The sequence below is a fragment of the Erinaceus europaeus genome, chromosome X (genome assembly GCF_950295315.1).
Source record: "Erinaceus europaeus chromosome X, mEriEur2.1, whole genome shotgun sequence".
Lineage (NCBI taxonomy): Eukaryota > Metazoa > Chordata > Mammalia > Eulipotyphla > Erinaceidae > Erinaceus > Erinaceus europaeus.
Window position 1 is genome coordinate 69,231,464 of NC_080185.1, and position 16,144 is coordinate 69,247,607.

Sequence of the window (16,144 nt, forward strand, 5' to 3'; positions counted from 1 at the left end):
CAGGAACCTCACATCTCCACTATGGAGCCCCTACTTCCCTCAGTCCTGGAACCCTTGGATAGGGCCCACTTTCCAGTATGCGTCTCCCAATCCATACCAAATAATATTGCATCCAACGATCACAACCTAACCAACGCAATAATTGCCACCTCAACATGCTTCACCTCAGACTGTGTCCAGAGACTTCACGAGTGGAATGACAACCCTTCAGCTTCATTACTCAGGTGAGACTTTTCCTTTTATAGTACACTCTAATTTCATCTCAGGTGGTTCACTTTCTAACAAAGTCCCATAACCTAGATATACACCAGTTTCTGTGAGAGAGAGCTTATGTTCACACGTATCCATAAACTACTGCAAAATATATACCTGAAAGCAGAAGTACACTAGAGTTTGCAGTGAGTACCTCCCTAACACTTCTTCTCCACTATTCCAAGCTTTGGATCCATGATTGCTCAACAATTTGTTTGGCTTCGTATGTTAACTCTCTTTTCAATCACCAGGTTCCAGATGCCACCAGGATGCTGGCCAGGCTTCCCTGGATTGAAGCCCCCACCAATGTGTTCTGGAGCTCAGCTTCCCCAGAGACACACCCTACTAGGGAAAGAGAGAGGCATACTGGGAGTATGGACCGACCAGTCAATGCCCATGTTCAGCGGGGAAGCAATTACAGAAGCCAGACCTTCTACCTTCTGCAACCCTCAACGACCCTGGGTTCATGCTCCCAGAGGGATAGAGAATGGGAAAGCTATCAGGGGAGGGGGTGGGTTATGAGGATTGGGTGGTGGGAATTGTGTGGAGTTGTACCCCTCCTACCTTATAGTTTTGTTAATTAATCCTTTCTTAAATAAAAAAAAATACCATATATATTTGAATGCTACTCTTCAATTACAGAAAGATGATACTTTATCCTTTGGACGCAATGTGTGAAATTTAAAGTGATTAAATTAAGTTAAATAAATACAAAGGTGAAAGACAGCTATCAGATGGTTTTGCTCATATATGTAATATAAATAATTGAAAATGCATCAAAATGTGCAAAAGAAGAGGAGTAGCTGTTGTGACCCCAACAGGAATTTGGGACAATTAGTATAGGAACCGAATGACCTTAGCCTGACTACTGAGCACAGTCACAAGGGAATGTGGGTGCAGGGACTACATAGGTAAGGACCTGCAGCTGATTGCTCTCTTGATTGGATACCTTCTTCACTCACTCTCCTGATGGTGAAACTCTGAATTGATCCTGATCTCATCACGTGGTGTTCTTGGGTAGCTTAGTTGCAAACTTCGGGCTTTTGCCTATTTTCTTAACTAGAATTCTTCCCTCATGTTTACAGTGATTTTTATGAATAAATCTCTCACTTGTTTAACCTTAAATGGAGCCATGTGTTGATTTTTCAACAAGTAGCCAAACGGTCTCTAAAGTTTTAAGAGAAACTGGTTATTGGAGAGTTTGGTGTATAGAAATTTGGTGACGTGTCTGGTATAGAACTATACACCTGTAGACTTGTAATCCATAAAACAATTATTACATCATTAATAAAATAAAAATGAATAAAAATTGTTACATAAATCTACCAGTAATAGATACATGTATTAAGAAAAATGAAGTAAAACTAATTTATCTAAATTATGATTTATACCTTCTTAATAGTTTTATTGCTACACTATTTTACTAGTAGTACTAAAACATGTGTGATGCATCATTATTTACTGTAAATATGTTAGACTTTATTATTCTTTACACATCCATTGTAGTGGTATAGTCATCCAGTACATTAATTTATGTCATTTTCTTCTATTCAATTTGTTATGTGTTTATCTAGAATGCAAACTACTGAAGGCCCCAAAAGAGAAATGTCTCTTAAAATTTTATGTGATATTGCTTAATATAGTATCTCATGACAGTGACACAGATAATTATAATTTAGAATAAGTTATGATTTATAATTTTAAAGTACAATTCTGAGATATCATCTCCTACATTTTAAGTTTGACTTTGATGCTGATTCATACAATGCCCCATGATGGTAAAACAAAGTGTTATAATTAATTACAATTATAATTAAGAATATAAACTTAAAGTAATTAGAAAATTGTGCAAATATGTATTAGTTAGATAAACATAGAATATCTATAGTGAAAATTTACATGTCTACTTTAGTTCAGATTATTTTTCTGGGCGTTAAATTAGATATAAAGATAAAATAAACATATTTCTCTTTATTACATCCATGAACATTCATATCAATAGCTCTTACGTTGAATTCTGAAGGTTTATCATCACATTTGAACACCTCAATACTGCTAATCTGGTTGGTTTACTAATATAACTATATATTTTATGGGAAAACATATATTTCATTTTTAATAATATCTCTCCTTAGAGTATATAACTTTATCATTTTCTGCCCAAAGTGACATTCTCCCCTAAATTCTTTAAATATTGTTTCTTCAGTTCTTTTTTTTCTTTTTTAAATATTAGGGGATTAATGATTTACAATGCAGTCTTCGGCATGTGGGTACAGTTTCCTTATGTACCAGGGCTCAGTAGTTCTCATCTGCCCCTCCTTCACCTTCCTATCTCACAGTCCTTTGGTTTTATGCAATACATCATGCTGAATGCATGTTTCACTTTGTGTGCTCCCTTTCTGTCCCTATATGTTATTTCCTTATTTTAAGTCGCACTTCATTTCTAAGCTTCTTTGCAAACATCACTTAAAATTTATTCATAGGAAAACAGAATTATCAAACTTTGCTTTTCTATTGTAAATATGGAAGTTTCTGGATTGTAACACATCTGACTTAGTGAGGCATTAATCCATTTTTAAAATAATCTAAAATGACTAATATTTACTTTAAAGTTGTAAGCTATCATACTGCCCTCACGTAAGTCATTGTTTTTAATAAATAAGAGGTAGCTAAATATTCACTATATCTGAATGTTCAAAGTTTTCAATTTGATCATTTAAGAGTTTTTCTCTATATATGAGCCCTAGGTCAGATCAATATGGTAAACAATTATTTGTATTTATATATTTTCTTCAACTTTGAGAGCCTTAATCTGGCTTTCTAGTTCTATTCTCAACTCTTGACACCATCTTCCCAGACAACTTTTCTAGTCTACCTCCATGTTAGCTACAAAGCCAAAGCAAAGATTACTTAAGTCATAGGCTCCTAGAAACATACCTAAAATAGATTTCCTCGTTTCTTTCCACCTTAAGGTCCATATTCTCATCTGCTCTATTCATACCTTTTGTTTCCTGTTTATTAATCATTATGTTCTGCTTTACATCTTACTACCTTTCAGCTATCAAGTTCCAAATGCTACTATGATTCCATCCTTACCTCCCTGTGCAGACAACCTCAACAATGTGTACTGGATCCTCACCTTTCCAGAGCCTTACTCCACTAGAAAAAGGTTAGGGATGTGGATTGACATACCAACATCCATGTCCAGTGGATAAGTAATTACAAAAGCCAAAACTCTCACCTTCTGCACTCCAAAAAAGTACTCTGGCTTATATTCTCAGAAGGGTAAATAATAGGGGAAGAAGACCAAAGGGCTTTGAGTCCCCATTCCATAAGGACCCAAAGTGTTTGTAACCAGCAATATTTTTTTAAGTTTTATTTTAAGGGAGACTAATGCTTTACAGTAAATACAATTACTAGTACATGTGTACAGTTTTTCAGTTTTCTGCAAAACACCGTCACCCCCAGGTAAGGTTCTTTAACATCATGCACCAGGACATGAAAACCCATCCACCCTTGAGTCCTTTCTTTTGGTGCAATACACCAAAAAATTTTTGTATTTATACCACCAGTGAAAGGAAAGTGAATGTGGAAAACACCATAGGAAGCCAACTACTATTTCCCTTCTCTGAGAGAGAAGAGATAAAAATTAAGAACACTCAGAAGTAGTAATAGGTGTACATGTAAATTAGAAAGGAAGTGAAGGCAAGAGCATAGAAAAATGGGCAATATATATATATATATATATATATATATATATATATATATATAGAGAGAGAGAGAGAGAGAGAGAGAGAGAGAGAGATACATAGTTATAGATATAAAGTCAATCCATATCTGTGACCTCAGGAGAATGACTGAAATTTTGAATGGAAGGGATTATGACACCAAACTCTGGTCGGGGGGCAGAGTCAAGATGGAGGTGTGATGACAATGCCTGACTTTCTCTCTGCAAAGCAGCTGCTTAAATCCTGGGAATATAGAGTGACGGCAGGATTTCTAGACCACTGATTGGGGAAGCATACAGGACAGATCAAAGCAGAACTGAAGAAGAAGCCACAGATCACAGATAGGCTGAAATAGGCTACAGAAAGGACAACAAACATACCAGATCCATGTGAGTTATAATTCTCCTTTGTATCATCCCCCACCCCAAACCCCTCATTTTGGAGGGGTAAGGGAACAAGTTACAGATAAAGGGAACTTGCTGCAGAGACAACTTCATTCCCAAGATTCCAAGATCATTAGGGAATCATCAGAAGGAGGTATTTGTTTATTTATTTATTTATTTCTCTTCTCAAGAGGGACAGAACTCTTTCTTATTAGTCAACTTCTGGATTACTACTGAATTCTACTGGATTCTACATTACTACTGAATGTAAATAACCAAGGCACAAAAATACAAAAGACATGAGTAAAAAAAGATGGTCAAATTGAAAGCAAAAAATCAACTAAAGCAATGAATCAGGACAGAAGCCCAGGAAAAAATCCCAAGTATGCCAGAAGCTACTATAAATAAGAAAAATATCCAAACATTAATTGACTTATTAATCATATAAATGAGGAAAAGGCTATCAGAAATAGGGAAACAACAAATGAGACCATCAAGGAAAATACTAGCTACCTCCAGGTAATTAGAGAACTGAAAGCTGAATAGCCGAGTTAACTGAACAACTATCAAAACAAGCTAATGCTGTAACTGAGCATATATAAAAAATATATCTTAACTGAAAAGGGAAGCTGAGGGAAGGGAAAGCAGATTAACAGAAGCAGAAAATAGAATTAGCCAGACAGAGGATGAGCTGTAGAAAACAAAGGAGGTGAAAAGAGCTAAAAAAAGAAAAAAAAGACATTGAGAGACACTAAAAACAACAACAGAGACATATGGGGGTGATCTCAAAAGAAGTAACCTTCATATAAATGGCCTACCAGAGGAAGAAAGAGAGGAAGGAAAATAAAGAATTCCAGAGTAATAATAGAAGAACACTTCCCAGCCCTAATCAACAGAAAAAAACATTAAGAGTCAAGAGGGCCAGAGAGCCCCAAATAGGATCAACCCATACCTGAAGACACCAAGACTCATCATAGTTACAATGAAATAAAGTAAGGATAAAGAAAGGATCCCAAAGGCTTCAAGAGGAAAAAAAAGTCACATAGAGGTGAAAAACCCAGAAGACTATCAGCATATTTCTCCACTCAAACTCCAAAAGCCAGAGGAGAATGGTAAGATATCTATCTAGCCCTCAGTGAAAAAGGGTTTCAACCAAGTATAGTATATCCTGCTAGACTTTTGTTCAGAATAGGTGGAGGGATAAAAAACCTTCTCATATAAGCAAGAGTTAAAGGAGGCAGCCATCACCAAAGCCTGCCCTGAAATAGGTTCTAAAATGTTTGTATGCTTCTAATTCTGCTTCTAAAACCCCTTCTGTTTAAATGGTTTAATCCCCCTGTTTAACACTGTATTCTATTTACATAACCACTGTTAACTAAGCACCACCCTGCCTCCAGGGCATTGGTTTAATCCTCATTGGTTTGTGCGCTTTTTCCTTCTCCCCACCCCCTATCCTATGTACATCCTCTTCAGACCTGACACTTCTGCCTCAGGATATATAAGGACAGGATTGTGATTAGAGATAGCTTAGATTGTGCTGTGTTCCACATGAATAAAGACTGAACTGTGTACCACTCAGACATGAGTCCCTTGTCGTCTCTCTTTCCCTCCTGTGAAGCTAGCCCAGCACTAAAAAACCTCCTATAAACAAGAACATCACCAAAATGCTTGTCATATATCAGAGCAAATAAAAAATTGTTGAATAATGGCACTGAAATAGCATAAATCCATGATATCAATAATTGTCTAAAGAAATTTAAAAAATGTCAATGGCTTAAATTCACCCATTAAAAGGCACAGAGTATAAGGATGGATCAGAAAACACAGCCCAACCATATGCTGCTTGCAAGAATCCGACCTGACCCAATAAGACAAACACAGACTTAAAGCGAAAGGGTGGAAAACTATCATACAGGCTAAAGCACCACAAAAAAGGCATGAATAGCCATTCTCATTTCTGACATAATGGACTTTAATACAAATTAATTAAATTAAGACTTTAAATTAAATAAAGTAATAAAGATAGGCAAGACCATTACGTAATGATCAGAGGATAAATCAAGCAAGAAAATTGAACAATTATTAACATCTATGCACCCAATAAGGGACATCAAACACCTATTGAAGGAACTATGGAAATACATCAATAGTAACACAGTAACAGTAAGAGACTTCAACACCCCACTCTCACACTTAGATCAACTAAGCAGAGAATCAACAAAGAAACAAGAGAATTAAATAAAGAGATGGATATACTAGACTGTTGTTAAAATTCGGAGGCTCTTGCTGGGCGGGCTAGCTTCATGGGCGGGTAACAGAGACGCGGAGACAACGGCTGGGCAGGGAAGCTGTATTTCTTTATTCAGGAACAACGATTCATAAACTAAGACAAACTAATCACCAAACAGAACTCTGCTGTCTCTTTGCGGCGGCACAAGCACTCTCTCAAACTCAGGAACCCAGGAACTCTGTCACTCTGGAACTCTGGCAGGTTTCCTAGGGGCAGGGCCAAGCAGGCCCGCGAAATTAACAGGACTGATCTAATTTTCTTGGCGGGGGAGAACTAGAACCCAATGTAAAGCATACAACAATTCCCCCTTTTCTTTTAACTAAATGGCTACAGTATCAAGGGTGTGGGGTGAACAGAAACATATATCATACAGGCATTTTTAAAAAAGAAACTGGCACAAACATGGAGAAACATGCAAGCAAATAACAAGAACCAGCGTGTTGCCAAGGGAAGACCTGAGGGGGCCATATCTGCCTCTGTGGGCTAAACTTTATCAGCTTAAAAAAAACATTTCTTGCCTCTGGGGGGCGTACTTTTTTCGACGGGCATTTGCATGGGGGCGGGGAACGGCCTAGAGTCCCAAAGGCAGCTGGCTGCAATTTACTTACTATGAAACAAAACTTGTTATTAGCATATCTACTGCACGATCCAACGTTTCTAATAGAGAAGGAATTTGAGACTTTTACATATCAACAACGTCTTTTAACCTTTTGTTGCACCCATTCAAGATGGAGACACACCCTAGGTGTGGGCCGGAGAGGAAACTTCAGGCATGAGAATAATTAGCATAGCCATTGTGCGATCTACCATTTCTAATAGAGAAGGTAGTGGAGAGATTTACATATCAACAAGTCTATTTAACCTTTTGTTTAGACCAACTTAGTTAAAATATATTGATTGTTAACTAATTTTTACCTCAGACTTTAAATGTAAGTTAATTTTATCTTTATGAGAATTACGTTGAAAACCTTTTTCATTTAACTTTGTCTAGTAAGAATTTAGCCTTAAAGTTACTGTTTACCAAACTTTAAACACACACATAAACATGGTCATTAATACACGAGGAGAGAAACCTTTGTTACGAAGACATGTCATTTTAAACACGAATTTAAATCTGTACTGTCTTAGTTGTTGGGGGGGGTTTTCACCATCCGGAGGTGGCTTCTCGCGCAGCTTCACTTCTAGGAATTGCAGGTTGCGATCTCTGCACAAATCTCTGCGTACTCCAGCTTGTCTGCCTTCAGACCGTACAGGCGGCTGGAGATCTCGTGTGCCCAGTTTCGGCAGGGAGCCCGGGGGTCTGGGAGGCCCGGAATGGTTCCAGAATTTATAGCAAGAGGGCAGGCAGGCCAGTTTTGTAGAAGGCGTGGGCCTAGGTGCCCAGGGGTGGCGGCCATGATAGGCCGCTGCGGCCCTGCCCCATGGCCCTGCCATGTCTGCTGCCCTGTTCGCAGTGGCCGAGCAGCATGGAGGGATCACGCGTCCAGTGCCCTGCGCCACGCGGTGGAGAGCCGGCTCCTGTGGGCTGGCCTCAGGCTCTTGCGTGTTGGCCTTGGGCTCCAGCGTGTTGGCATCGGGCTCCAGCATGTTGGCATCGGGCTCCTGGGGCTCTTGTGTGCTGGCGTCGGCCTCCTGCGGGCTGCAGGGCTGCGGGCACGGTGCGCGGGGTTGTCTGGGCACAGCTGGCTGGCTGGCTGTTTAACCAGGTGGAAACGGCAGCTCCATGCCTCGCCTCCCTCCCGCTGGCTCTTCCCGCTGGCTGTTCTGAGTTTGCCTGAGTGAGTGGAAACCACAGAGTGGTCCAGAGATAAATGTTCCAGAAACAGCAAAACAGTCTCGTGAAGAAAGAGCAGAGGCCTTTGGAGATCTCTTCACAAGCAGAAGAGAAGGCCATAGTACATAGGTAGCCAAATTGTCTTTACTTATCTGAGAGATGCGCAGGTCAGGTCCACGTGGGCGCCATTTGTTGTTAAAATTCGTAGGCTCTTGCCAGCCAGTTTTGTAGAAGGTGTGGGCCTAGGTGCCCAGGGGTGGCGGCCATGATAGGCTGCCGCGGCCCTGCCCCATGGCCCTGCCATGTCTGCTGCCCTGCTCGCAGTTGCCGAGCAGCGTGGAGGGATCACGCGTCCAATGCCCTGCGCCATGCGGTGGAGAGCCGGCTCCTGTGGGCTGGCCTCGGGCTCTTGCGTGTTGGCCTCGGGCTCCAGCGTGTTGGCATTGGGCTCCAGCATGTTGGCATCGGGCTCCTGGGGCTCTTGTGTGCTGGCGTCGGCCTCCTGCGGTCTGCGGGGCTGCGGGGCTGTGGGGCTGCTGGCGCGGTGCGCGGGGTTGTCTGGGTGCAGCTGGCTGGCTGGCTGTTTAACCAGGTGGAAACGGCAGCTCCATGCCTCACCTCCCTCCCGCTGGCTCTTCCCGCTGGCTGTTCTGAGTTTGCCCGAGCGAGTGGAAACCACAGAGTGGTCCAGAGATAAATGTTCCAGAAACAGCAAAACAGCCTCGTGAAGAAAGAGCAGAGGCCTTTGGAGATCTCTTCACAAGCAGAAGAGAAGGCCATAGTGTATAGGTAGCCAAATTGTCTTTACTTATCTGACAGATGCGCAGGTCAGGCCCGGCTAGCTCAGTCGGTAGAGCATGAGACTCTTAATCTCAGGGTCGTGGGTTCGAGCCCCAGGTTGGGCGCCATTTGTTGTTAAAATTCAGAGGCTCTTGCCGGGCGGGCTAGCTTCACGGGCGGGTAACAGAGACGCGGAGACAACGGCTGGGCAGGGAAGCTGTATTTCTTTATTCAGGAACAACGATTCATAAACTAAGACAAACTAATCACCAAACAGAACTCTGCTGTCTCTTTGCGGCGGCACAAGCACTCTCTCAAACTCTCAAACTCAGGAACCCAGGAACTTTGTCACTCTGGAACTCTGGCGGGTTTCCTAGGGGAGGGGCCAAGCGGGCCCGCGAAATTAACAGGACTGATCTAATTCTCTTGGCGGGGGAGAACTAGAACCCAATGTAAAGCATACAACAATAGACCTCCTGGACATCTTCAGAGTTCTTCACCCCAAGAAACTGGAATACACATCCTTTTCAAATCCACACAACCCATCCTCAAGGATAGACCACATGTTAGGCCACAAAGAGAGTATCAACAAATTCAAGAGCATTGAAATCATCCCAACCAACTTCTCAGACCACAGTGGAGTAAAGCTAACACTCAATAACAAACATAAATCAGTAAAAGTCACAAAATTTGGAAACTCAACAACATATAGCTTAATAACCACTGTGTCAAAAAGGAAGTCAAGCAAGAAATACAAAGTTTACTAGAAACAAATGAAAATGAAGACACAAGCTACCAAAATATTTGGACACAGCTAAGACAGTACTTAGAGGGAAACTCATAGCCATACAAGGACATATTAGAGAACAAGAAAAATCTCAATTAAACGACCTCACTGCATACCTTAAAGACTTAGAAGAAGAAGAACGCCCGGCGGCTTTCGTGACTCTAGAAGAAGAAAAACAAACGCCCGGTGGCTTTGGTGACTCTAGAAGAAGAAGAACAATGGAACCACAAAACAGCTAGAAGGAATGAAATCACTAAAATTAGATAGGAAGTAAACAACATCCAAAATAAGAGATCCATACAAAAAAATCAATGAAGCCAAATGTTGGTTCTTTGAAATATTAAACAAAATTGACAAAATCCTAGCCAGAATCAAAAAAAAAAGAAAAAAAGGGGAGACTCAAATAAATAGAATTGTAAATGATAGTGGAGATATCACAACAAATACCACAGAAATAATAATAATAAAAAACATGTGAAGCTTCTATGAACAATTATCTGCCACCAAGCTAGAGAATATGGAAGAAACAGAAGAATTCGTAGAAACGTATACCCTGCCAAAAATGAACCAGGAAGAACTGCAAAATCTAAATGTACTGCTCACAAAGATATCAAAACAGTTATTAAGAATCTTCCCAATAACAAAAGTCCAGGCTTTACAAATGAATTTTACAAATCCTTGAGGACACAGTTAATACCTATACTTTTAGAGCTCTTCCAAAAATTCGAAGGAACAGGTACAATCCTTTCTACCTTATATGAAGCCAGAATCATTCTGATACCAAAAGCAGATAGGGACACAACAAAAAAGGAAAATTACAGACCAATATCTCTGATGAACATAGGTGCTAAAATATTGAACAACCTCCTAGCCAACCGGGTACCGCAGTATATCAAAAAGATTGTCCATCACGACCAAGTGGGATTCATTCCAGGAATACAAGGCTGGTTCAGTATATGCAAGTCAATCAATGTGATTCACCACATCGATAAAAGCAACACCAAAACCCACATGATTATTTCAATAGATGCATAGAAAGCCTAGGACAAAATCCAACACCCATTCACACTCAAAACACTACAAAAATGGGAATAAATGGCAAATTCCTCAAGATAGTGGAGTCCATATTCAGAAAACCTACAGTCAACATCATACTCAATGGACTGAAGCTGAAAGCAATCCACTTCAGATAGGAGAAAAGACAGGGCTTTCCGTTATCACCACTACTCTTGAACATTGTACTGGAAGTTCTTGCCATAACAATCAAGCAAGATAAATGAATCAAAGAAATATAGATTGGAAGGGAAGAAGTCAAACTCTCACTCTTTGCAGATAATATGATATTATATATAGAAAAAAAAGAATTCAGCAGAAAACTACTGGGAATCATTAGACAATATATCAAAGTGTCAGACTACAAAATCAATGTACAAAAATCAGTGGCACTTCATTATGTAAACACTATTGCGAAGAAGAGGATGTCTAGAGATCACTGCTATTCACTGTCACAGCAAAATCTATAAAATACCTAGGAATAAAGCTAACCAAAGAAGTGAAAGACTTGTATTAAAAACTGAGTCGCTATTCAAAGAAATAGAAAGTGATACCAAGAAATGGAAAGATATTCCATGCTCATGGACTGGAAGAATTAATACCATCAAAATGAGTATTCTACCCAGAGCCATATACAAATTTAATGTGATACCCATTAAAGTCCCACCAAGTTTCTTTAAGAGAATAGAACAAAAATTATTTGCCAGAACCCACCAACTATCATCCAGCTGGGCTAAAATTATTGTCTGAGGAGGTGGTGTCAGAGTTGGAAATAGTACTACAAAACTGGATCAAGGAACAGAGTAGCTCCCAAATAAGGGAAAATTATATAAATAGTGTTAACTGTAAACCCTATTGATGTTATCTGGAGCCCATATTCAGCACGTATATCCTCTGTATCCCTGCAGGTCTGAGCTCACATTCCATGGTCATTGCTAGGAACAGTCTAGGCTGCACTCATTTCAGGAACCATCTTCCTTTAATGGCAGAATATGTTGACCCAGTCTTCCTTAGAAGAGTGGATCAGTATCTACCATTGTTGGTCCACAAAGAGATCAAGGTCCTGTAGAGGCCCACAAGAGGGTTTATGATGTTCTTTCTGGTGGATATGGCCAGATATGGTGAAGAAAGGGATCTGTTAGAGGTGTAAGCCCATCATATCTATTTGGGAGACCCAGGATTCCCCAACTAGGACCCAGGATGATGGGGTGGCCTTGTAGTGACCAAAAGGGCCATTATTAAAATGTGCTGGTCTCTTGACCTTATTCAACCTTTGTAGTTCTTACTTTGTCTGACAAGGTTAGCCTTAGGGTGATTGAGGGAAGTGAATGAGGAAGGAGGTAAGGAGGGTATTTAGATTTAAGTATAAACTATTTGATTAAGTACTTCATGTTGTCTTTTTTAGGTCTTTCTACTTGCTTGCTTGCTGCACTTATTGAGTCACTGAAGACTATAGTGCACTTTTACCTTAAGGTATACATTTCCCCCTTACTTATGGATAAATGTGCACATGTGCATTGTCTTATGGGCCCTAGTCTATATCTAGTTTCTGTGGCTTTGTTAGGAAGTATGCCACCTGAAATGGAATTAAGAAGTCATATGATCTAGGAAAGGTCTCACCAGAGTAATAGAGCAGAATGGTTGACATCCCACTCCCAGTATCTCTGGACACAATCTGAAGTGAAACATGTCGAGGTAGTACTGATCACACTGATTTGGTTAAGATCAGCAGATGAATAATCAAATGGTATGGATTGAGAGAAGCATGAAGGAAAATGAGCTACGATCCAGAGGTTTCAGGACTGGGAAAAATATACATTTTATAGAGAATTGGGAATGTTCCTTGCTGTCTTAGAGTTTAAGAAGGCAAAATCTAATTATTGTTATAACCAAGCTATTTAAGAATTTATTTTACTTTGAGAATTCCATTGTTAGGATTCACTGTACGATATATAAGACGTTACCATGATTTATGTAATTTAATGCTATTTACAAATAACCATTTTATATACCAACAAGACCAGCTGCTTCTGCTCTCCTTTGTCTAAGATTATATGTGGTTCAATATTTCAAAGAAAAAGTTATTATTATAAATGTATTAATAGTTTAAGCCCACTGTTTAAACTCAGGCAGGTTACCAGTGTGAACCTTAGGTGCTTAGTCTCAAGGAATACATACTCAGAACTGAGGCCTTTGCATCAGAAAGTTTGAGACAGTCAATCTATTTTCCCCTCTCATATTGATTAAATAGTGATTTATAAGACGATAAATAAATAGAAGTGTATGCTAACTCCATTTATGCCACCAAAGATCTGTGTCCCTACCCCACCCTCTGATGGTGGAACTGAAAATTTACCTTCACCCTTCCTGACATTTTTTTTTACTAAGGTGCAATAGTCCAAACTCACTCAAATTCTTCTTTGCATTTCCCTTTCTGTTCTTTCTTAACTTCTGTTTATGACTGAGATCATGCCATACTTGTCTTTCAATTTCTGACTTATGCCACTGACTTAAGTCCTTCTAGCTTCATCCAAGATGTGTCAGGGAATGTAGGTTCATTATTCTCTAAAGCTGAGTAGTCTTCCATTGTGTATATATACCACAACTTTCTGTTGTTGGATACCTGGGTTGCTTTCAGGTTTTGGCTATTACAAATTATGCTACCATCAACACAAGTGTACGTATAGCTTTTGGATGGGTGTACCCCTTAGGATATATCTCTAGGAGAAGAATTATTGGGATATAGGGAAGATTCATTTATAGCCTTGTGAGAGTTCTCCAGACTGCTCTTAACAGGTGTTGGACTATTTTACATTCCCACCATTACTGCAAGAGGGTTCCTTTATACCCTCAACCTCTCCAGCATTTGTTGTTGCTGTCATTTCCGATGTATGATATTCTCACAGGGGTGGGGATGCATCTCTTTGTTGTCTTTATTTGCATTTCTCTGACAATAAGTGACTTGAGGCAATTTTTCATATGTCTGTTGACCTTTTGTAAAACCTTATGTTTTTACCAGAAATACCTTACATTACAAAAAAAAATCCTCAAATTTATGAAGTTTCCATAGTGCAAAATTAATCATTGAGGGTTTAGCCAATAACAACAAGATAGCAATATTACTTAAAATAAGGACAAATATTTCATCACAATATTGCATGAAACATTCTATTTATGAAAACTAATTTAGATGCACAAATCTGAAACCACATTCATATTCCCCTTATAATCTAGGAGGTAAAATCTTGAATATATCTTTTTATTTGAATGATATTTTCTACATTAAATAATTAATTTATTTTACCTTTCATAGAATCCATGCCCCCAACAGCATAAAGTGATCCTACAGTTGATTTTCTAGGCTTTGTCCGTGGACTTTGCATCAAAGGTCTTCTCTCAGGTAAGAGATGATATTTCATAGCTTCCATAAGGAGCTTCTGACATTCTAGATCATCAGTAAACATAGAACTGTTTTCAAGATCTGCCAGTAACTGAAAACAAATGATGCATGATATGGGAACTTAGAAGTCATTACAAAAATAATTTTAATTTATATAACTTCAGGTAAAACTTTAGGTAATTCAAATGTAATCATTTCCATTATTTCCTACTTTAGGTTACTGAGGTTCATGTTTTCATCTTTATTTACTTAAACTGACTGAAACTACCACTAATGATATATATCATTGCTTGCTTTAGAATGGGTACATACAGAAGTAGCACATGGTAGAGCACAAACTTTATCATGCTTGAGGAGCTGAGTTCAAGCTTTCAGTTCCTTCCTGTAGAAAGGAATATTTATAAGCTGTTGAAGTGCTGCAGGTATCTCTCTTCCTCTCTCCCCCACTCTCTTCCCTCCCTTTCCACTTTTCTCTGCCTTTATCATAAAAAGGAAAAAAAAACCCTGTTTACATACATGCATTTTCATAAAGTGAAAAGTTCAAAAATACTTATTTCATTTTTAAAAATATCTTTATGAGGGATTAATGGTTTACAGTTGACAGTAAAATACAGTAGTTTGTATATATATAACATTTCCCAGTTTTCCACATAACAATATGACCTCCACTAGGTCCTCCTCTGCCATCATGTTCCAGGATGTGAGCCCCTCCACCATCCACCAGAGGCTTTTACTTTGGTGCAATACACCAACTCCAGTCCAGGTTCTGCCTAGTGTTTTCCCTTCTGATCTTGTTTTTAAACTTCTGCCTATGAGTGAGATCATTCCATGTTCATTCTTCTGTTTCTGACTTAACTCACTCAACATGACCCCTTCAAGCTTCATCTAAGATGGGGTAAAATGGTGAAGTTACCATTTTTAATAACTGAGTAGTATTCCATTGTGTATATAGAACACAAATTGCTCAGCTACTCATCTCTTGTTGGACACCTGAGTTACATCTACGTTTCGGCTATTACAAATCGTGCAGCTATGAACATATGTATATACAAATCTTTTTGGATGGATATGTTTTTTTCCTTAAGATATATCCCCAGGAGAGGAATTGCAGAGGCATAGAGTAGGCCCACATTTAGTCTTCTGAGAGTTCTCCAGACTGCTCTCCATAGGTGTTGGACCAATTTACATTCCCACCAGCAGTGCGTGGAGGTTCCTTTGTCCCCACGACCTCTCCAGCATATTTTGTTGCTACGTTTCCTGATGTATGACATTCTCACAGGAGTGAAGTGATATTTAGTGTTGTCTTTATTTGCATTTCTCTGACAATCAATGACTTGGAGTATTTTTTCATATGTTTGTTGGCCTGAAAAATACTCATTTTATTATTATTTATTTCCATATGGATTGTTGCTGGGGCTCAGTATGTACATGATTAATCCATTGCACCTTGCAAACTTCCCTTCCCTTCCCTTCCCTTCCCTTCCCTTCCCTTCCCTTCCCTTCCCTTCCCTTCCCTTCCCTTCCCTTCCCTTCCCTTCCCTTCCCTTCCCTTCCCTTCCCTTCCCTTCCCTTCTCTTCCCTTCCTTTCCCTCCCCTCCCCTCCCCTCCCCTCCCCTCCCCTCCCCTCCCCTCCCCTCCCCTTCCCTTCCCTTTTCTTCCATTCTATTCCGTTCCCTTCCCCTTTGTTCTGTTCTTGT

The 16,144-nt window shown here is 39.6% G+C and overlaps 1 protein-coding gene across 1 annotated transcript in view; it reads right to left on the bottom strand.

Annotated features, from left to right (window-relative positions):
* Positions 1 to 16,144, bottom strand: part of KLHL4 (kelch like family member 4) — a 90,410-nt gene that overhangs the window by 30,715 nt on the left and 43,551 nt on the right. Inside the window, exon 6 of the mRNA XM_007537942.2 lies at positions 14,352 to 14,538. Coding sequence (XP_007538004.1) covers positions 14,352 to 14,538 — 187 coding nt within the window. The remainder of the gene's footprint in view (positions 1 to 14,351; positions 14,539 to 16,144) is intronic.